At 39.1% G+C, this 15,997-nt stretch overlaps 1 protein-coding gene across 1 annotated transcript in view; it reads right to left on the reverse strand.

The window, feature by feature from the left end:
* c12.2 (von Willebrand factor A domain-containing protein c12.2) overlaps nucleotides 1-15,997 on the reverse strand; it is a 38,718-nt gene that overhangs the window by 10,692 nt on the left and 12,029 nt on the right. Inside the window, exons 6-13 of the mRNA XM_034976454.2 lie at nucleotides 10,753-10,911; nucleotides 8,459-8,798; nucleotides 6,763-7,009; nucleotides 5,323-5,463; nucleotides 4,580-4,715; nucleotides 3,043-3,940; nucleotides 2,026-2,231; nucleotides 172-359 (exon numbers count right to left, since the gene is read on the reverse strand). Coding sequence (XP_034832345.1) covers nucleotides 172-359; nucleotides 2,026-2,231; nucleotides 3,043-3,940; nucleotides 4,580-4,715; nucleotides 5,323-5,463; nucleotides 6,763-7,009; nucleotides 8,459-8,798; nucleotides 10,753-10,911 — 2,315 coding nt within the window. The remainder of the gene's footprint in view (nucleotides 1-171; nucleotides 360-2,025; nucleotides 2,232-3,042; nucleotides 3,941-4,579; nucleotides 4,716-5,322; nucleotides 5,464-6,762; nucleotides 7,010-8,458; nucleotides 8,799-10,752; nucleotides 10,912-15,997) is intronic.

The following is a 15,997-nucleotide window of genomic DNA, read 5'->3' on the forward strand; positions in this document are numbered from 1 at the left end:
ATTTGTGTAGCCCACGCGGACGAAGTCGAGACCATAAACTGGTTATAAATAAAGAGATTTAGATTTTTTATAATCCCGTGGGAAAGCTTTAAGAATAAAAAGTACATCACTCTCCAGGTCTGTCAAGGACGAAGTCGCGAGCATAAGCTTGTCACTAATGAGTTTATTTACCCGCTAGTTCTCTCAATGGTCATCTGTATCTTCTTTAGGGCCTCTTTGGAGCGTCCATCTAACACTCCTTCAGTGGGCAAGCCGCTAGAGTGCAACACTTCTAGTAGCGTATCTGCCATGTCCTTGCTGTAGCGATCGAAGTCGAATACGTTGCCAATGGCTGATGCTAGATCTTCTTCTGGGTATTTCTGGAAAAAAATGTTGTGGCAAACGATTGTTTCTCTTTGGATGCAAAATAAAACCTGTCCCATCTAAAAGCGAATATTGCCATTATACATATAAATAAATGTTCCCTTGAGCAATTTAGGTGACATTAAATCAACATTAATGCTCTCTCTCTCCCTCTATCTCTCTCTCTCTATAACTCTGTGCTACTGTATATTTAAAATGTCTCTCTCATACCTCCTTTCTTCTAACGGTCAGTGGACACTGATCACCAACACGCTAGAGCAGTTTCTATTGATAAAATGTTCTAAAATAGAGCGTGTAAGAGATACCTTGAGGATTTTCTCTTGCATGCTGTTTTCGGTTTAAAGACATTTATTTCTCAATAAAGAACACAACAGTTCACTTATGTATCGAGAATTACTGTTTACATTAAGTTAATTACTTAAATTAATGGTATGTACATGGTATCTAAGTGTCACTAACTAGTACTTAATATCTAACATTAATGTTACAAAAAATAATTATGTAGGTAGGTAGTAAAAGAATTAGCGGGACAGAACATTCATAGTTACAATACTGGTATATAGGGAAGAGGTCACATTAACATATTCATTTAGGTTTTTTGTAAATGTTCGATCAGTAGTTTTTTAAATATAGCAAAACTTTTGCTTTTTGTAATTATTTTAGGTAAATTGTTGTATAACAGCGCTCCTTCAAATAGAATATTCTTTTTTCTATAATTGGTTCTAATTTTAGGTAGATGTAGTTTGTTGCGTTTTTTACTCTATTTTAGTTTTGATTTAATTAATTTTTTGCTACTCAATTTGCGCTGACATTTACATGCCCCTAAAAAATATTTCACGTAGGTATCAACTCTATAGTAACCTAACTCATAGAAAGAATACGTAACACTACATGTCAAAAAATAACCGGTTTTAGCGATTGAAACTTAGACGACAAGATAGGACTTACAAGTTTCTCAGTGTCTCAGTACGGTACTGTTCTTGCAATTCACGAAGGCGAGTGGACTTTGCGTGTGGTTACGTCGGATACACGGGCATTGCGTGCATGTCGGACCAATCAGTCGCGAGCAAGCGCTCGCAAACGCACACATTCAGTGTACCAACCTTACACTGATACGACTTAGGCCTCCTACGCACTGGCGACCATGGTCGCCGCGACCTGGCCGCGGCGGCCAGTGAATTCTGGACTTTATATGGCAATCGCTATAGCCCCTACGCACTTAGCGGCCAGCGACCAGCGGCCACCGTTGGCCGCGGCGTCCAATTTGATGCCACGCGACCAGCGACCAATCGTGGCCGTCGAGAACATCACTTCTGTATTAAAATTCATCAGTGCTACCGCATCGGCCGCGGCGACCAGACGTGTAGCTAGCTACAGAGTGATTATTTTACAATGGCCAATTTCGACACGGAAAGGTTCATAATTGAAGTTGAAAATAGAAGAGGTTTATGGGATTTAGCATCAAATGATTACTCCAATAAAGTCCAATGAAGTCGACTGCAAATTTTTCGGCCGTCCACATGTCGCGCTTGCCTACGCACCGGCGACCATAGCCGCGGCGGCCTGGCCGCGTCTATGGTCGCCAGTGCGTAGGAGGCCTTAAACACAAGCATGCGTCACTCGCCTTCATGAATTGCAAGAACTGTAACAGTAATTATATACCTGCAAGTGTTTAACAATATTGACGAGCTCCCTTGTAGAATACGGATACGTCAACTGGCCTTGATCAGCCATGTTTCTGAGTAAAGCGAACGCGTGTACGAGTTTCTTCATTATATCCTGTGGCACATCCGGCCCGTAAGATCGGAGTAATTCTAACTCAGAATCTATTGAAGGGTTATCTACTGCGTGGCAGGAGAAAAGGTCGCCTAAAAAAAATTGTCACAAAAATCACAATAGAAAAAAAATACAGACATAAAGACCAAACAGACAAGTTATTTGTATTAACTCGTGTGGCACCGTAGAACCTATTATATTGTTGTTGTTTCATACACTCGATTTTTATGAGTTTCAACTTTCAACACAATTAGGAAATAAAATAAAAATATTTTTTATTCAATTAAACTTTTACAAGTATTTTTCAATTGTCAACAGCATCCACCACTGGTTTGGAATGCCTTTCCTACCGAGAAGAACCAGCAAGAAACTCGGCAATTGCTCTTATCAAAGATTTGATATACAATATTATGCCATGTATAAGAAAAGTATTTGCAGTCCTGCGCGTTGCTGGAACGAGCTGCAGGTCAAATCTACGCTTTTTTATCATTTATTCAATTGTATAATATGATTTTTTCAGAAACATACTTTTAATAGATTTTTTTACTTGTGTAAAGGCAAGTCCAAAATACTTAGTGTACGGGATTTTGTTATGAAAGGTTATACCCATACCCACAAATAACTTTTGGACTTTCCTGAGGCACATTATGGAATACTCCTATTTAGAATCTGTCTACTATCCCTGATAAAAAATGATGCCTATATGAACCATTTCGCTAAACTAGCTTTCAAACAATAATCATCATTGAAATACTCATAATTAAAATCTGTTCATCCGTTTGAGACCTTCAAAGGCGTAAATAAGAAGACTAAAAAACATAAAACACTGCCGCCATATTGTTTGTGGAATTCGGGAGTTGAACAACAAAAAAATATAAATAAACAACTTGAAAATGTACATACCTAATGAAGCAAAGAAATCATTTCCCAAAAAGGGGAATCCAGGTCTATTTGCTAGAACTATCATCCTGAAATCCTCATGTACCGGAATAAAGCTAGAAACATCTCCTCCAGAACTTTCTATCATGTCTTTTGGTACAATTCTCCTTCCATCACTAAGGATCATTTCCCCGTTTTCAACCAAAGTTTTTAGAATACACGTGACGTGAGTCGGGGCTTTATCTGCCTCATCCACAACTAGTACATGACCGTACTTGACAGCTTTAACTAAAGGAGAATCTTCATAAATGACTATACCATCTCTAACTGTAGGCTGTACTGTCAAAGATTGTACTGTAGTGTCTCTATGTAACTGGATATATTCTCTTGGACGATTCAAAAGCTGTAATAACCTATCTGCTATTTTGTTCTTCCCAACACCTTGGTTCCCGACCAGTAACAAATGATTCCCAAGAAGAAAATCCTGTAGTAACCATTCCAGTAATCTCATATGTTGTGGTACATCATAGAATAAAATATCCGGAACTTTAGTCAAAGCATCTGTTTTGAAAATTTCTGTACTTGTGTTTCCGATTGTAAGAACGCCATTTTTGACGGTGCATTTAACTTTTTTCGGATCACGATTAAATATACCAGATCTTGTTGGAGGATCAATCCCAATTTTTTGGCTAGCACTATCTAACGCTCGTCTGGCTAAATTAGGCAGGAATTTGGCTAGAAAAGTTCTTTGGACTGTTTCGTATGGTGAATCTATGGGGTACTTGGACATACGGCTGGCGATTCGTAAAAGTTGTCTAGTTGATAGAGATGAAGAGAGATTTTTTAAAGTATTATCCTCGGAATTCCTTAACTGGTCGGCCAAATCTATTATAGAGTGTAATGGGTCTGAAATGTCTCCATACTGCAAATAAATTTATATCGTACGAACATAAAAATCATAAAATGTTCAGAAAACTCAAGAAATCCCTACCTACCCATATCATAAATGCAAAAGTGTATTTGTTTGTTAGTTTGTCCTTCAATCACGCCGCAACGGAGCAACGGATAGACGTGATTTTTTTGCATGGGTATAGGCAAAGAGCTAGAGAGTGGCATAGGCTACTTTTTATCCCGGAAAATCAAAGAGTTCCCACAGGATTTTTAAAAACCTAAACCCACACGAACGAAGTCGCAGGCATCAGCTAGTATTACAATGAACTGTATGGCTTAAAGAGCCAATCTCACTAGATCTGCGTTCCAGTCAAAACCGATCAATCAAAAACAATTAGATACACTGTTAGACACACGTAGTGAAAAAATTTGAACTTATTGAGAGCAAGCGCGCACTACGGTAAATTTCCGTACGTTTTTTCCCCACCAACACTGTGAACTGTGAATTAATTCCGCACCTGTTTTTGATAATATTAAATTCAAATTTACGGAACCACTCCGCAATTCGCTACAATGCTACAACACTGTGAATGGAAATCACTCACAATAGTTTGAACATTATATTTCAGTTAATACTCAAACATCTAAAAGAGAAATAAAGTCAACTTACCAAGGAATTAATGATGAACATTTCCTCAGTCTTGCTCAGATTCCTCATTTCGTGGAATAGGAACAGACTGAGTATTTCAGGCGACAACCATTGCTGCCCGGTCCCGATCACAGGCGGCTCAGCTAGCGCCACTATTCTGAAATAAGGCAAATACTTACGCCACCACAAGTAACATTTTATTATTTTGCAAAGTAAAAAAGTTTAGTCCCTTGTTTTTTTCTGTACTTGCCTAAAGGCAGAAACAAATTATAACTATTGTTTAAAATTTAAATAAATAATACAGGGAACCATGGAATACGTAATAGTGCTTCCAGGTACAGAAGGCTCACTCCGCAAAGACGTTCAAATAAATAGCGACTCTAATTACGACGCAACAAAGTGCGATTCGGCTTGCACAGTTGCACACGGCTGCGGCTTAAAATTTAACAAACGCCTCTTTATCTATCGCTCTCTCTCTCTATCTTTTCTCTCTCCCTCTTTTAATCTCTTATCTCTCTCTCTTATCTCTCCCTCTCTCTCTCTTATTACTCTCTCTATCTCTCTCTCTCTCTCTCTTATCTAGAAAGAAAGAAAGAAAAGACGTTTCTTTTACCAAACTGTGCCACACATCACATCACATCTTATAACTAAGAGCTGGTTATCTCTCTCTCTCTTCTCCACCTCTTCTCAGAGATCTCTTTCTCACCACAGGTATATTTCTCGGGTCGCGAGGCCAAGTGTATTTAAAGGATATAGAAACTCACCTAAAAGCCGGATGTATTCTTTTCACGTTACTCTCTTCTAACTCTTGCTGCGTGAGGCCAGATGCAAGCAGGTCGTCATATCTGTCGTATCGCAGTAGCCTTGTACCGTCGTGCAGTTGCAACTCTCTATCGTGAACTAATCTGTGAAACAAATGGAACTTTCATGTAAGACTTGACGATACGATACAGTAATCTACTGTTTAAGATCTTTTTAAGGAATATAGTTTGTCTCATATAAGCAAACTTGATGATACACGTGATTTTGCCCGCGTTTAAAAGAGATTTATAAAAAAAATTAAAAACATGTCAATAACTAGCTTTTGCCCGTGATTTCGTTCACGTGGACTACACAAACTACAAACCCCTATATTACCCCCTTAGTGCTTGAATTTTTAAAAAATCCTTTCTTCCCAGATCTCTACGTCATAATAGCTATCTGCATGCTAAATTTCAGCCCCATCCATCCAGTAGTTTGAGCTGTGCGTAGTCAGTCAGTTAGCTTTTTATATGTAGATTTTTAAAAATTTCGTGCGAATGCTTTGAGAATAAAAAGTACATCACTCACCTGGTCTTTAATTATATCAATGCAAAAATCATGTTAATTCATTGCTCTGTTGGGGCATGATTGAAAGACAAACCAACAAACGAACACACTTTCTCATTTGTAATGTGGCTAGTTATGTTACTGTGAATTTTCGTGTAGACAAGAAATAAATGTGATTGATTGATAGAAGTGAGGTAGATAAGGAGGGTTGACCTTGCATGCATAAAGTTTGTGTTTTGAATAAAACATCCATTTCCGACCTAGAACAACTTGTTTTTAATAATAATATGTTTCCAAAACTTTCTTTAGACCTTGAATTGTTCGACCTAGATATAAAAGAGGGTATAGAAATGCGAAACTGATGTGGATTTGCCTTTTAATCCTCAGAGGTCTTTGAGGTTCCAAGATTTTTTTTATTATTCCGACACAAGTTAGTAACTGCAATTCATCTGGTGGTAAGTGATGATGCAATCTAAGATGGAAGCGGGCTAACCTGGAAGGTGTATGGCGGTTTTTACTAAACCCATACCCATTTGGTTTAATAAACGACAACGTACCGGAACGCTAAATCGCTTGGCGGCACGGCATTGCGAGAAGGGTGGTAACTAGCCACGGTCGAAGCCTCCCACCAGCCCAGACCAGAAAAAATTAAGAAATTATAAAATTCCTGATTTCCCCTGCCGGGAATCGAACCCAAGACCTCTCACTGATACGACCAGGGAGGTCATCGAAAGATGCTGAAATAGTGACCAAACCATCGGTTCAGAAAGCAGATTCTACTGAGAAAAGCCAGCCAGAAACGAGATAGCATCGCATAATGACGCAAAATTTCTGTGCAAAGTCGGTTTAGATTCCTCAAATTTTAGGACGTACAGTTTAAAAAAAAGAAAACTCACCTATGCAAAACTGCCAAAGTACTTGCATGTATTCTATGCAACCCGTCCAGCACTGCCAGATGTCCCTTAAGCGCGGCCTCCACTAAGGCTGAATTCCTCCACACTGTGTCTCCATTGTCCAAAGTAGTTCTCTGTTGTATGAGGTCTCGTGCTGTCATGTCCTGGTAAAGGACTATGGGCTCTATTGTATAACCAAGTAGAGATGCCAGTTGGCTAATAAGAAGACTTTTGCCACATCCTTTTGGACCTGTGAACCACGACTTACATTTTAATTGTACACAATGGTACAAGTTTTTTTTTTTTTTTTTATTCAGATACAAGTTAGCCCTTGACTGCAATCTCACCTGATGGTAAGTGATGATGCAGTCTAAGATGATAGCGGGCTAACCTGGAAGGGGTATGGCAGTTTTTATTAAACCCATACCCCTTTGGTTTCTACACGGCATCCTACCGGAACGCTAAATCGCTTGGCGGCACGGCTTTTCCGGTAGGGTGGTAACTAGCCACGGCCGAAGCCTCCCACCAGACCAGACCAGAAATTTAGAAATTATAAAGTTCCAAACCCCTGCCAGGAATCGAACCCGGGACCTCCCACTAATAAGACCACAGCGCTCACCACTGCGCCAGGGAGGTCGTCAACGTCAAGTGTGTAATGTTGGTGATTACCGCTGAGGCGCCATTGAGACCCGAGCCGTTCGGTGAGGGTCTCAAGATAGCCGAGCCGTCGTATGATACACGTGTATCATACGACGTTTTTCAACACACTTGTGAAGAAAATAATACAAAAAAATATGTGTACTACTGAACACGACCTTTTTTGTATCGAAACTTTTTAAAGAACAAAGCAATTCAACCAATAAAATAAAATAAACTATAACTCACTTGTGAATAATAGCAAAGAAAAAGTCACAGTTTGATTATACGTGTCATTATGTACCTAATTGCGGTGAAATTAGAGCCACTTTATGAGCAAGTGTGTTGAAAAAGTATTTTTAAGGATGGCGAGATGCTTATTGCGTGGAATACGTTCTTATCTACTCTTGATAGAATAATAATAAATTAACTGTTCGATTATTCCTTCATTGTATATCGTCATCGTCGTCATGAACTGATAGATGTCGATTCTGGAGATGGTAACTTGGTACAGCTATCTACCATCAGGGGCATTACCACAGAACAGGGAGAAGCCGTAGCCATTGACATCTTTATGTAGTTGATATCTAATCTAACGTTCAAGAGCAACCGCCGAGTTTCTTGCTGGTTCTTCTCGGTAGGAAAGGCATTCCCAATCAGTGGTAGATGCATCCGACTATTCGAAAGTACTTGTAAAAGTTTATTCGAATAAAAAAGATTTTTATTTTATTTATTTATTTATTTAACGATACTGGGACGAACTGCAATTTCCTTTCAATGTCTGTATTTTCTGCCACGTATAATCTAAGTACCTTAATATTAAGTGAATAGGTATCATTACTTCATTGCTTTCATTCAGACATGATTAAGGCAAACGCAAGTTTATCTTAAATCATAACCTATCACTCACCTCTCACCTTACTCTTACTACAACATAGGCGACTTTTTATCCCGGAAAATCAAAGAGTCCCCACGATGTGTTTTTAATAAACTAAATCCACGCGAACGAAGGGGCGAGCATCAACTAATCAAACAATAAATTTTAAAAAAAATTAATACGTACCGACAACACAAAAATCTCCAACACTATGACTAAGCATCAACTCATTCAAAAGCTGAGTCTGGTACTCTGTTTTGACGAACCCTTTCTTCTCACTTTTGCTCTTTCTCTCACCACATGCCACGGCAAATTGAGACGCTTTTCCATTGATTTCTATATTCACTAAAGCTTGTTTTCCCGTGAACTCTACGCCTTTGAGGGCTATGTTCCATTTTGGTTCTGTGTTTATTTTCAGATTGTGCAATATAGCTTCAACGTTTTTTATGTGCTCTCTTGATAAAAAGATGTTGTATGGATAAAGGATATACAATAGTTTATGTATGGGAATGTCAGGGTTCCTTTCCTGTAAAAAAAAATTACACTTTAACAAAAAGGTATAGGTTTATGTTATGATCTAAACTTATATGTATAAGTCGCGCAAATTCCTATTGCGCTTGAAACCATGTCTTATTAACATCGAAATGACGTCATTTTAACGTCAGCCGAAATAAAAATATACCATCAGCTCGAAACTTCAGTCTAGTGCTGAGTGCGGACGTCACTAAATTGGCGGCCACGCGCATAAGCAATTTGCGGGACTTATATGTGGCAGGGTCTTGAGGACCCTCAATAATAAATATGTATGTCCCACCCTTAGTTAAGTGTACTTAAACATACTGGCATCATGAGTAAATCTTCTAAATATATAAAAGGAAAAGGTGACTGACTGATCTATCAACGCATAGCTAAAACTACTGGACGGATCAGGCAGAAATTTGGCATGCAGATAGCTATTATGACGTAGACATTCGCTCAGACAGGATGTTTGAAAATTCAACCCCTATTAGGGTGTAAAATAGGGGTTTGAAATTTGTGTAGTCTACGCGGACGAAGTCACGGGCATAAGCTGTTTTTTTTAATAAAATGTGTCAAACCTATTGATATAACACATTTCACATAGGAAGTACTTTCAAAAAGCAGTCAAATAGACATCTAGAAGCAGTAAAGGGCCCATAAAAAGCGCTCGCGAATATTTTAACGTCCCCTACGTGCGTGCGTGCCCTTGGTGTATATTATATTAGGGGGTACAACGACTTTCACGCGATCTGATCATCTTCTAACTTTACAAGGTCAAGGTACATTAGCTTAAATACATTTTAATGGCTTCGTGGTAAAACTCACGTTTCAGCAGTTATAGGTATTGAAGCTTGCGGATTTACCCTTGTGCGCAAGTTTGATAAGATAAATTACGAATCAAATCGTCTCGTTTCAACCAATATCGTCTACTAGCTGCTGAACCACATCGATCCTTGCCCCGTTGTGACGTGATTGAATGACAAAACAACACACCAACAAACAAACAAACAAACACTTTTGAATTTATAATATGGATAGTCGTAGGTCTATTTAACTCAGCGAGCGATGGAGAGAGCTCTGCTTGGAGTTTCTCTACGTGATCAAATCAGAAACGAGGTCCGTTGGAGAACTAGAGTAACAGACATAGCTCAGCTGGTTGCGAAGCTGAAGTGGCATTCACATTCTATTTTACCAGTTATAATAAAACTAGATGATGCCCGCGACTTCGTCCGCGTGGATTTAGGCTTTTAAAAATCCTGTGGGAACTTTTCAATTTTCCGGAATAAAAAGTAGCCTATGTCCTTCCCCGGGATGCAAGCTATCTCTGTACCAAATTTCATCAAAATCGGTCGAGCGGATGGGCCGTGAAAAGCTAGCAGACAAACAGACAGACACACTTTCGCATTTATAATATTAAGTACTAGATGATGCCCGCGACTTCGTCCGCGTGGATTTAGGCTTTTAAAAATCCTGTGGGAACTTTTCAATTTTCCGGAATAAAAAGTAGCCTATGTCCTTCCCCGGGATGCAAGCTATCTCTGTACCAAATTTCATCAAAATCGGTCGAGCGGATGGGCCGTGAAAAGCTAGCAGACAAACAGACAGACACACTTTCGCATTTATAATATTAAGTACTAGATGATGCCCGCGACTTCGTCCGCGTGGATTTAGGTTTTTAAAAATCCTGTGGGAACTTTTCAATTTTCCGGGATAAAAAGTAGCCTATGTCCTTCCCCGGGATGCAAGCTATCTCTGTACCAAATTTCGTCAAAGTCGGTCGAACGGTTGAGCCGTGAAAAGCTAGCAGACAGACAGACAGACACACTTTCGCATTTATAATATTAAGTATGGATAGTATGGATTAGTATGGAGTATGGATATTAGTATGGAAGTATGAATTAATTGTAGTCAAATGCAATGATGTTGACTTAAAAAACCTATCTGGACTAAGTAAAACTTACCAAAATCAAAGCAGCGGCATACAAATTGTCCACAGGAAAATCTGGCAAGCTGATCTGTTGCAGCTCTGGACTGATAAGTGCATACGCTGCAGACAGGACCTGTTCCAGCTTCTTCGTGTCCACTTGAGGGGCGTCATCTTTCAGGGAGTTTAGATGTTCCTGAAAAAGAAATCTAAATAGTTAGGAACTATTGTTGATGTTGTTGCTAAATTACAGCATTTATTGGGACTCAATCCTTTTTTCTATGGCTTTTACACCAAGGTATTAAACTTCTACCTACATGTAGTATAAGTCCCGCAAATTGCTATTGCGCTGGAACCATGTCTCATTAACATTGAAATGATGTCATTTTGACGTCAGCCGATATAATAAAAATATACCATCAGTTCGAAACTTCAGTCTAGTGCTGAGTGCTGACGTCACTAAAATGGCGGCCACGCGCATTAGAAATTTGCGGGACTTATACCTATACATATCTGGCATTTTTTGTTTACACCAAAAATAAATTGTAACAGGAGTTTTATATGTAGGTAAAATACTGTACAAAAATTTAGTTTCTTTCCTAACTCAAAAATAAGTACCTTTTAAGCAAGCGCGTTCTACCGTAAGTTGTAAATTGGAACCAGCTTGCCTAGGCTACATTCTAGCTTTGAGGCAGTCAAAGTATACCAATTATTTACAAAGGATGTAAGATGCAGTTACTTACAAAGCAGGAAACATGAAGACCGGAATCTAGGGACTGTACACAAAACTGCGAATTCGCAACGCAGAAAGTTGCGACACGAATTGCTGCGATGCGATTACGTGTGGAAAAGCGTCTCCCTTCCATGAATAGGTGACCATTCCTTAGAGACGACCGTCAACCGTACTAGACGTATTTTGAAAATTAGGTCGTGACATGTTACCAAGTTTAGTTTTTTCATTGTGTTCTTTTTCCTCGAAATTTGGAAATATACTTTTACATACGTTCTTCCAAACTTCTTGTTTGATGAATTTATTTTTATAATCTTCGTTACTAGTGTTCCAAAGAACAGGGCACTCCTCAATCAGTGATAGAAAAAAATCAACGTCGTACTCTGTCATTTATTTTACATTAAAGTATACGTCTTGCCCACACGCTGTCTCAGAGCCGACTAAAAACTAAAAAGTGTTGTCAACAAGTGTGACGTAACATCGCAGGAATGCGCGATGATGCAAATCAATTCGCAATTTCTTGCGGCGCGACGTGCGAGCTCGCAGGTTTGTGTACAAGCCCTTTAAGTTCAACCAATTTACTACTTGGTGAATAGGTAAATAGAAAATTTATACAGTCAGAAGCCATTACATTTGAAATCATCTAGTTGTAATGGATCGCTGGATTTATCACGGTCGTAAAACGAGCTTAGTTCGCTAAACTAAAAGTTTTACAGCAAAATTAATTCCGCATGCCGAAATGATTTTAATCAGGAGTTATCACGCAATGGGAACAGTGATAATGAAGAACGGTCGTGTTTTTAAAACTTTAATTGGATGCTACTAAACTTTTTACGCAATGTTGACTGGGAAAAAAACAAAGAGTGAGCACGTGTTGTTTAGACAGCTTCTTCGAACCTCTGTATATCATATCTTTACTCTGTGGTAGCCGGTAAAGCTGTGATAGCCTAGTGGTTAGGACGTCCACCTTCTATCGGAGGTCGGGGGTTCGATCCCGGGCACGCACCTCTAACTTTTCGGAGTTATGTACGTTTTAAGTAATTAAAATATCACTTGCTTTAACGGTGAAGGAAACATTGGGCAGATTTTCTTGTACACAATCTCTAAACTAAACTAAATGAATAGGTCTAAAACTTGTGCTATCCTTTTCCGCAGGCAACATTATGAAAGGGATTTATACTTGTCATTTTAGTTTAGTTTAGAGATTGTGTACAACGGAATTAGCCATATTGTATACATTCGGTTTTAGTTTGCGTTACAGTTGCGCTTTTCTGTACAAACGAATTTTGCTGATTCGACTTAAAATGTGGTAGTACTCAGTTACTAAATAGCTATTTCACAGAACGAAACAAGTTGCAAATTTACCCCTCGTTTGCCGTGCTTCATAAGACGGTAAATGAAATGTTACCTACTATAATTGCTGTGTCGGATTTACCCCCAGCGTGTAATTGTGGTGAATTGTTTCCGTGCTGTGGGGATAGGGTTGCCAGGTCCTTAAACCGAAAAGCCGGACAGACCAGCCAGTTAAGCCGGACATTTAGGTAAAAAGGCCGGAGAACCTTAATTTTTTAAGTCTTAGTAGGTAGGTATATCACTTCATACCTATTTCATTTACCTTTAAATCTTCTTAAATTCTAATAAAAAAAAAGGAATACAAAATTAAACGAAACTCAAATGAATGAACCAGTCGTTTTTTATTAATCATCATTCTTTAGGTAATTTAAAAAATATTATATAATTATTGTAAAATGTAAAAATTACAAATTTAAGCCTAACAAAAGCTGGATAGGCCGGACACTGACTAATTTGGCCGCACATCATGAACCAAAAAGACTGACTGTGTCCGGCTTTATCCGGACGCCGGGCAACGCTCTGAGGGGAGGGTTAATTAGAAGGGTGTAGGAGCGTGGGTGTTATTTATGCGCGCAAAAATCCAGAAAATTGTTTTGGTTTATGAGATTATTAGGGTAAGCTATTTGTTGCTGTGAAATGTGAATAATTAAATTGGTCTGTGAATTTGGCGAATCTAAATATATAAAAGGAAAAGGTGACTGACTGACTGACTGATCTATCAACGCACAGCTCAAAATATTGGACGGATCGGCCTGAAATTTGGCATACAGATAGCTATTATGACGTAGGCATCCTCTAAGAAAGGGTTTTTGAAAATTCAACCCCTAAGGGGGTGAAATAGGGGTTTGAAATTTGAGTAGACCACGCGGACGAAGCCGCGAGCATAAGCTATAGTCCAACATAATGTGTATTATGTCCACTTTCCAGTGTAGACTACTTGCTAGTGAATTTGGGTACCTTTCCTTTTTTTTAATGAAAAAGCGAACAAACTAGCAGGCGGGTCACCTGATATCAGTCAAGTGATTTCCGCCGCCTATGAACATATGTAGCACCACGAAATCCACGCATCAGAAGTCGCAAGATTCAGATAGTAGTCAATAAAGTGAAATGTTCACTGGCATTTTGTGGCGTTCGCGTGTGTAAAGTTTGGAGACTGCTGAAGTACCTACATAAATAAATCTTGCTGTGTTCAGCGACAGCCGTGTTGATTTATTGACGACGTTTTGTTATCACCTTTTACTGCAATAAATACAACACCACCAAAGTACCACAGCGTCGTCATCATCATCATGATCAACCCATAGCCGGCTCACTACAGAGCACGGATCTCTTCTCAGATAGAAGGGTTTTGGCCATAGTCTACCACGCTGGCAATGTGCGGATTGGTAGACTTCACACACCTTTGAGAACATTATGGAGAACTCTCAGGCATGCAGGTTTCCTCACGATGTTTTCCTTCACCGTTAAACCAAGTGATATTTAATCACTTAAAACGCACATAACTACGAAAAGTTAGAGGTGTGTGCCCGGGATCCAACCCCCGACCTCTGATTAGAAGGCGGACGTCCTATCCACTAGGCTACCACTGCAGCTCATAATAGCTCTAGACTGCAATAACTCTGATTGAAATTGATGATGCAGTCTAAAGTACCTAGTGAAGTAGCTAGAGTACTATTTTAGTAAGTTCATAACTCTCTCATAAATCCTAAGAGAGAAAGCTCAGTTTTAATTCATTCATTTATTTCAGTCATTCTTCCGGCGTAGTTAGAAATTGTTTTTTTTTTTAATTTGTTCTGAGCATGATTTTCTTTGTTTTTGAGTTTTGTATCTTGCTGTACCTAAACAACCCCGACCTCCGATTGGAAGGCGGACGTCCTAACCACTAGGCTATCACCAGTGGCGTGCACAGTGTTTGAAGCCAGGGTAGGCATTAGTTAGGTAGGAACCTGTTTACTGACAGATCATAATGAAAAATATGCATTGAGCTATTACAACCTGGGGTAAGCAGTGCATTTATGCCTCTATGACCTGCACGCCACTGGCTATCACAGCTTAGCTTACATAATGTTGTAACTTTTTAATATTTGAAAAGAGCTACTGCTGAGTTTCTTGCCGGCTCTTTTCAAAGAAAATATACTTCGAACCGGCGCGGCGGCGGCGGCAGTGGTAGGCGCCGTCTTATTGTCATCGCTCGCGCGATTATGCGATGCGATTTCATCGTGCGATGAAATACAATATGAACGCATCGCATGATCGCACGATCTTCAATAGGACATTCAGTAGCTGTAGAACACAGTTTGTTTGAACGCACGGGACGCGCGATCATTTTCGTCGGACGCACGCATCATCGCACGAGCGATGACAACAGGACGACGGCGCCAGAGTCACAGACATACGAGTAGCATAAAGAACACTAGTTATCTTAGGTACATGAAAGACATAAATTTTGATGATGAAGATAGTGTTTGTTGGTAAAAAAATATTTCTTGTAAAGCGACTGAAATAGTCTTATTTATGAGACAGCAAGTAAAGATATTATTCAAATGAGGCGCTGATATGTGTATGTCGTTACGTAACCTTCCCTTTAACCCTTTTAGTACCAAGGGATTTTCTGAACCGATTTGAAATTGTTGGGATAGCAATACATTGGGAAGCAAACAAACATATAAAAAAAACCGGCCAAGTGCGAATCAGACTCGCGAACTGAGGGTTCCGTAGTACAAAAGTATTTTATCGACATTTTGCACGATAAATCAAAAACTACTTAGTGGAAGTTTCCATGGTAAATGTAATTTACATTATATTTTTTTAGTTTTGTCGTTCTGTTATTTTAGAAGTTACAGGGGGGGGGGTTCACGCGTTTGCCTATAATGAAAAAAAAAAATTCGCCTCGTATTTCTCACTAGCTGACCGGCTTCGCTCGAGTGGATTTTTGAAAATCGGTTAGGGCGTGGAATTTCCAAAAGCCCTAAAAATAAATTGCAAAATGACGGACTTTCCTATGAACTTTCATCCCCTATTTAACCCACTTGGGGGTGAATTTTTTTAAATCCTTAAAAACATACTTTTAACGAAAAAATCAAAATAATATCTTATAATTTACATAGATATAACTTGAAAAATTACGGATTTTCATACAAACTTTCATTCCCTATAACACCCATACAGCGATTACGCACTCATCCGATCCGAATCCGTC

This window comes from Maniola hyperantus, chromosome 15, assembly GCF_902806685.2.
Source record: "Maniola hyperantus chromosome 15, iAphHyp1.2, whole genome shotgun sequence".
Taxonomy (NCBI): domain Eukaryota; kingdom Metazoa; phylum Arthropoda; class Insecta; order Lepidoptera; family Nymphalidae; genus Maniola; species Maniola hyperantus.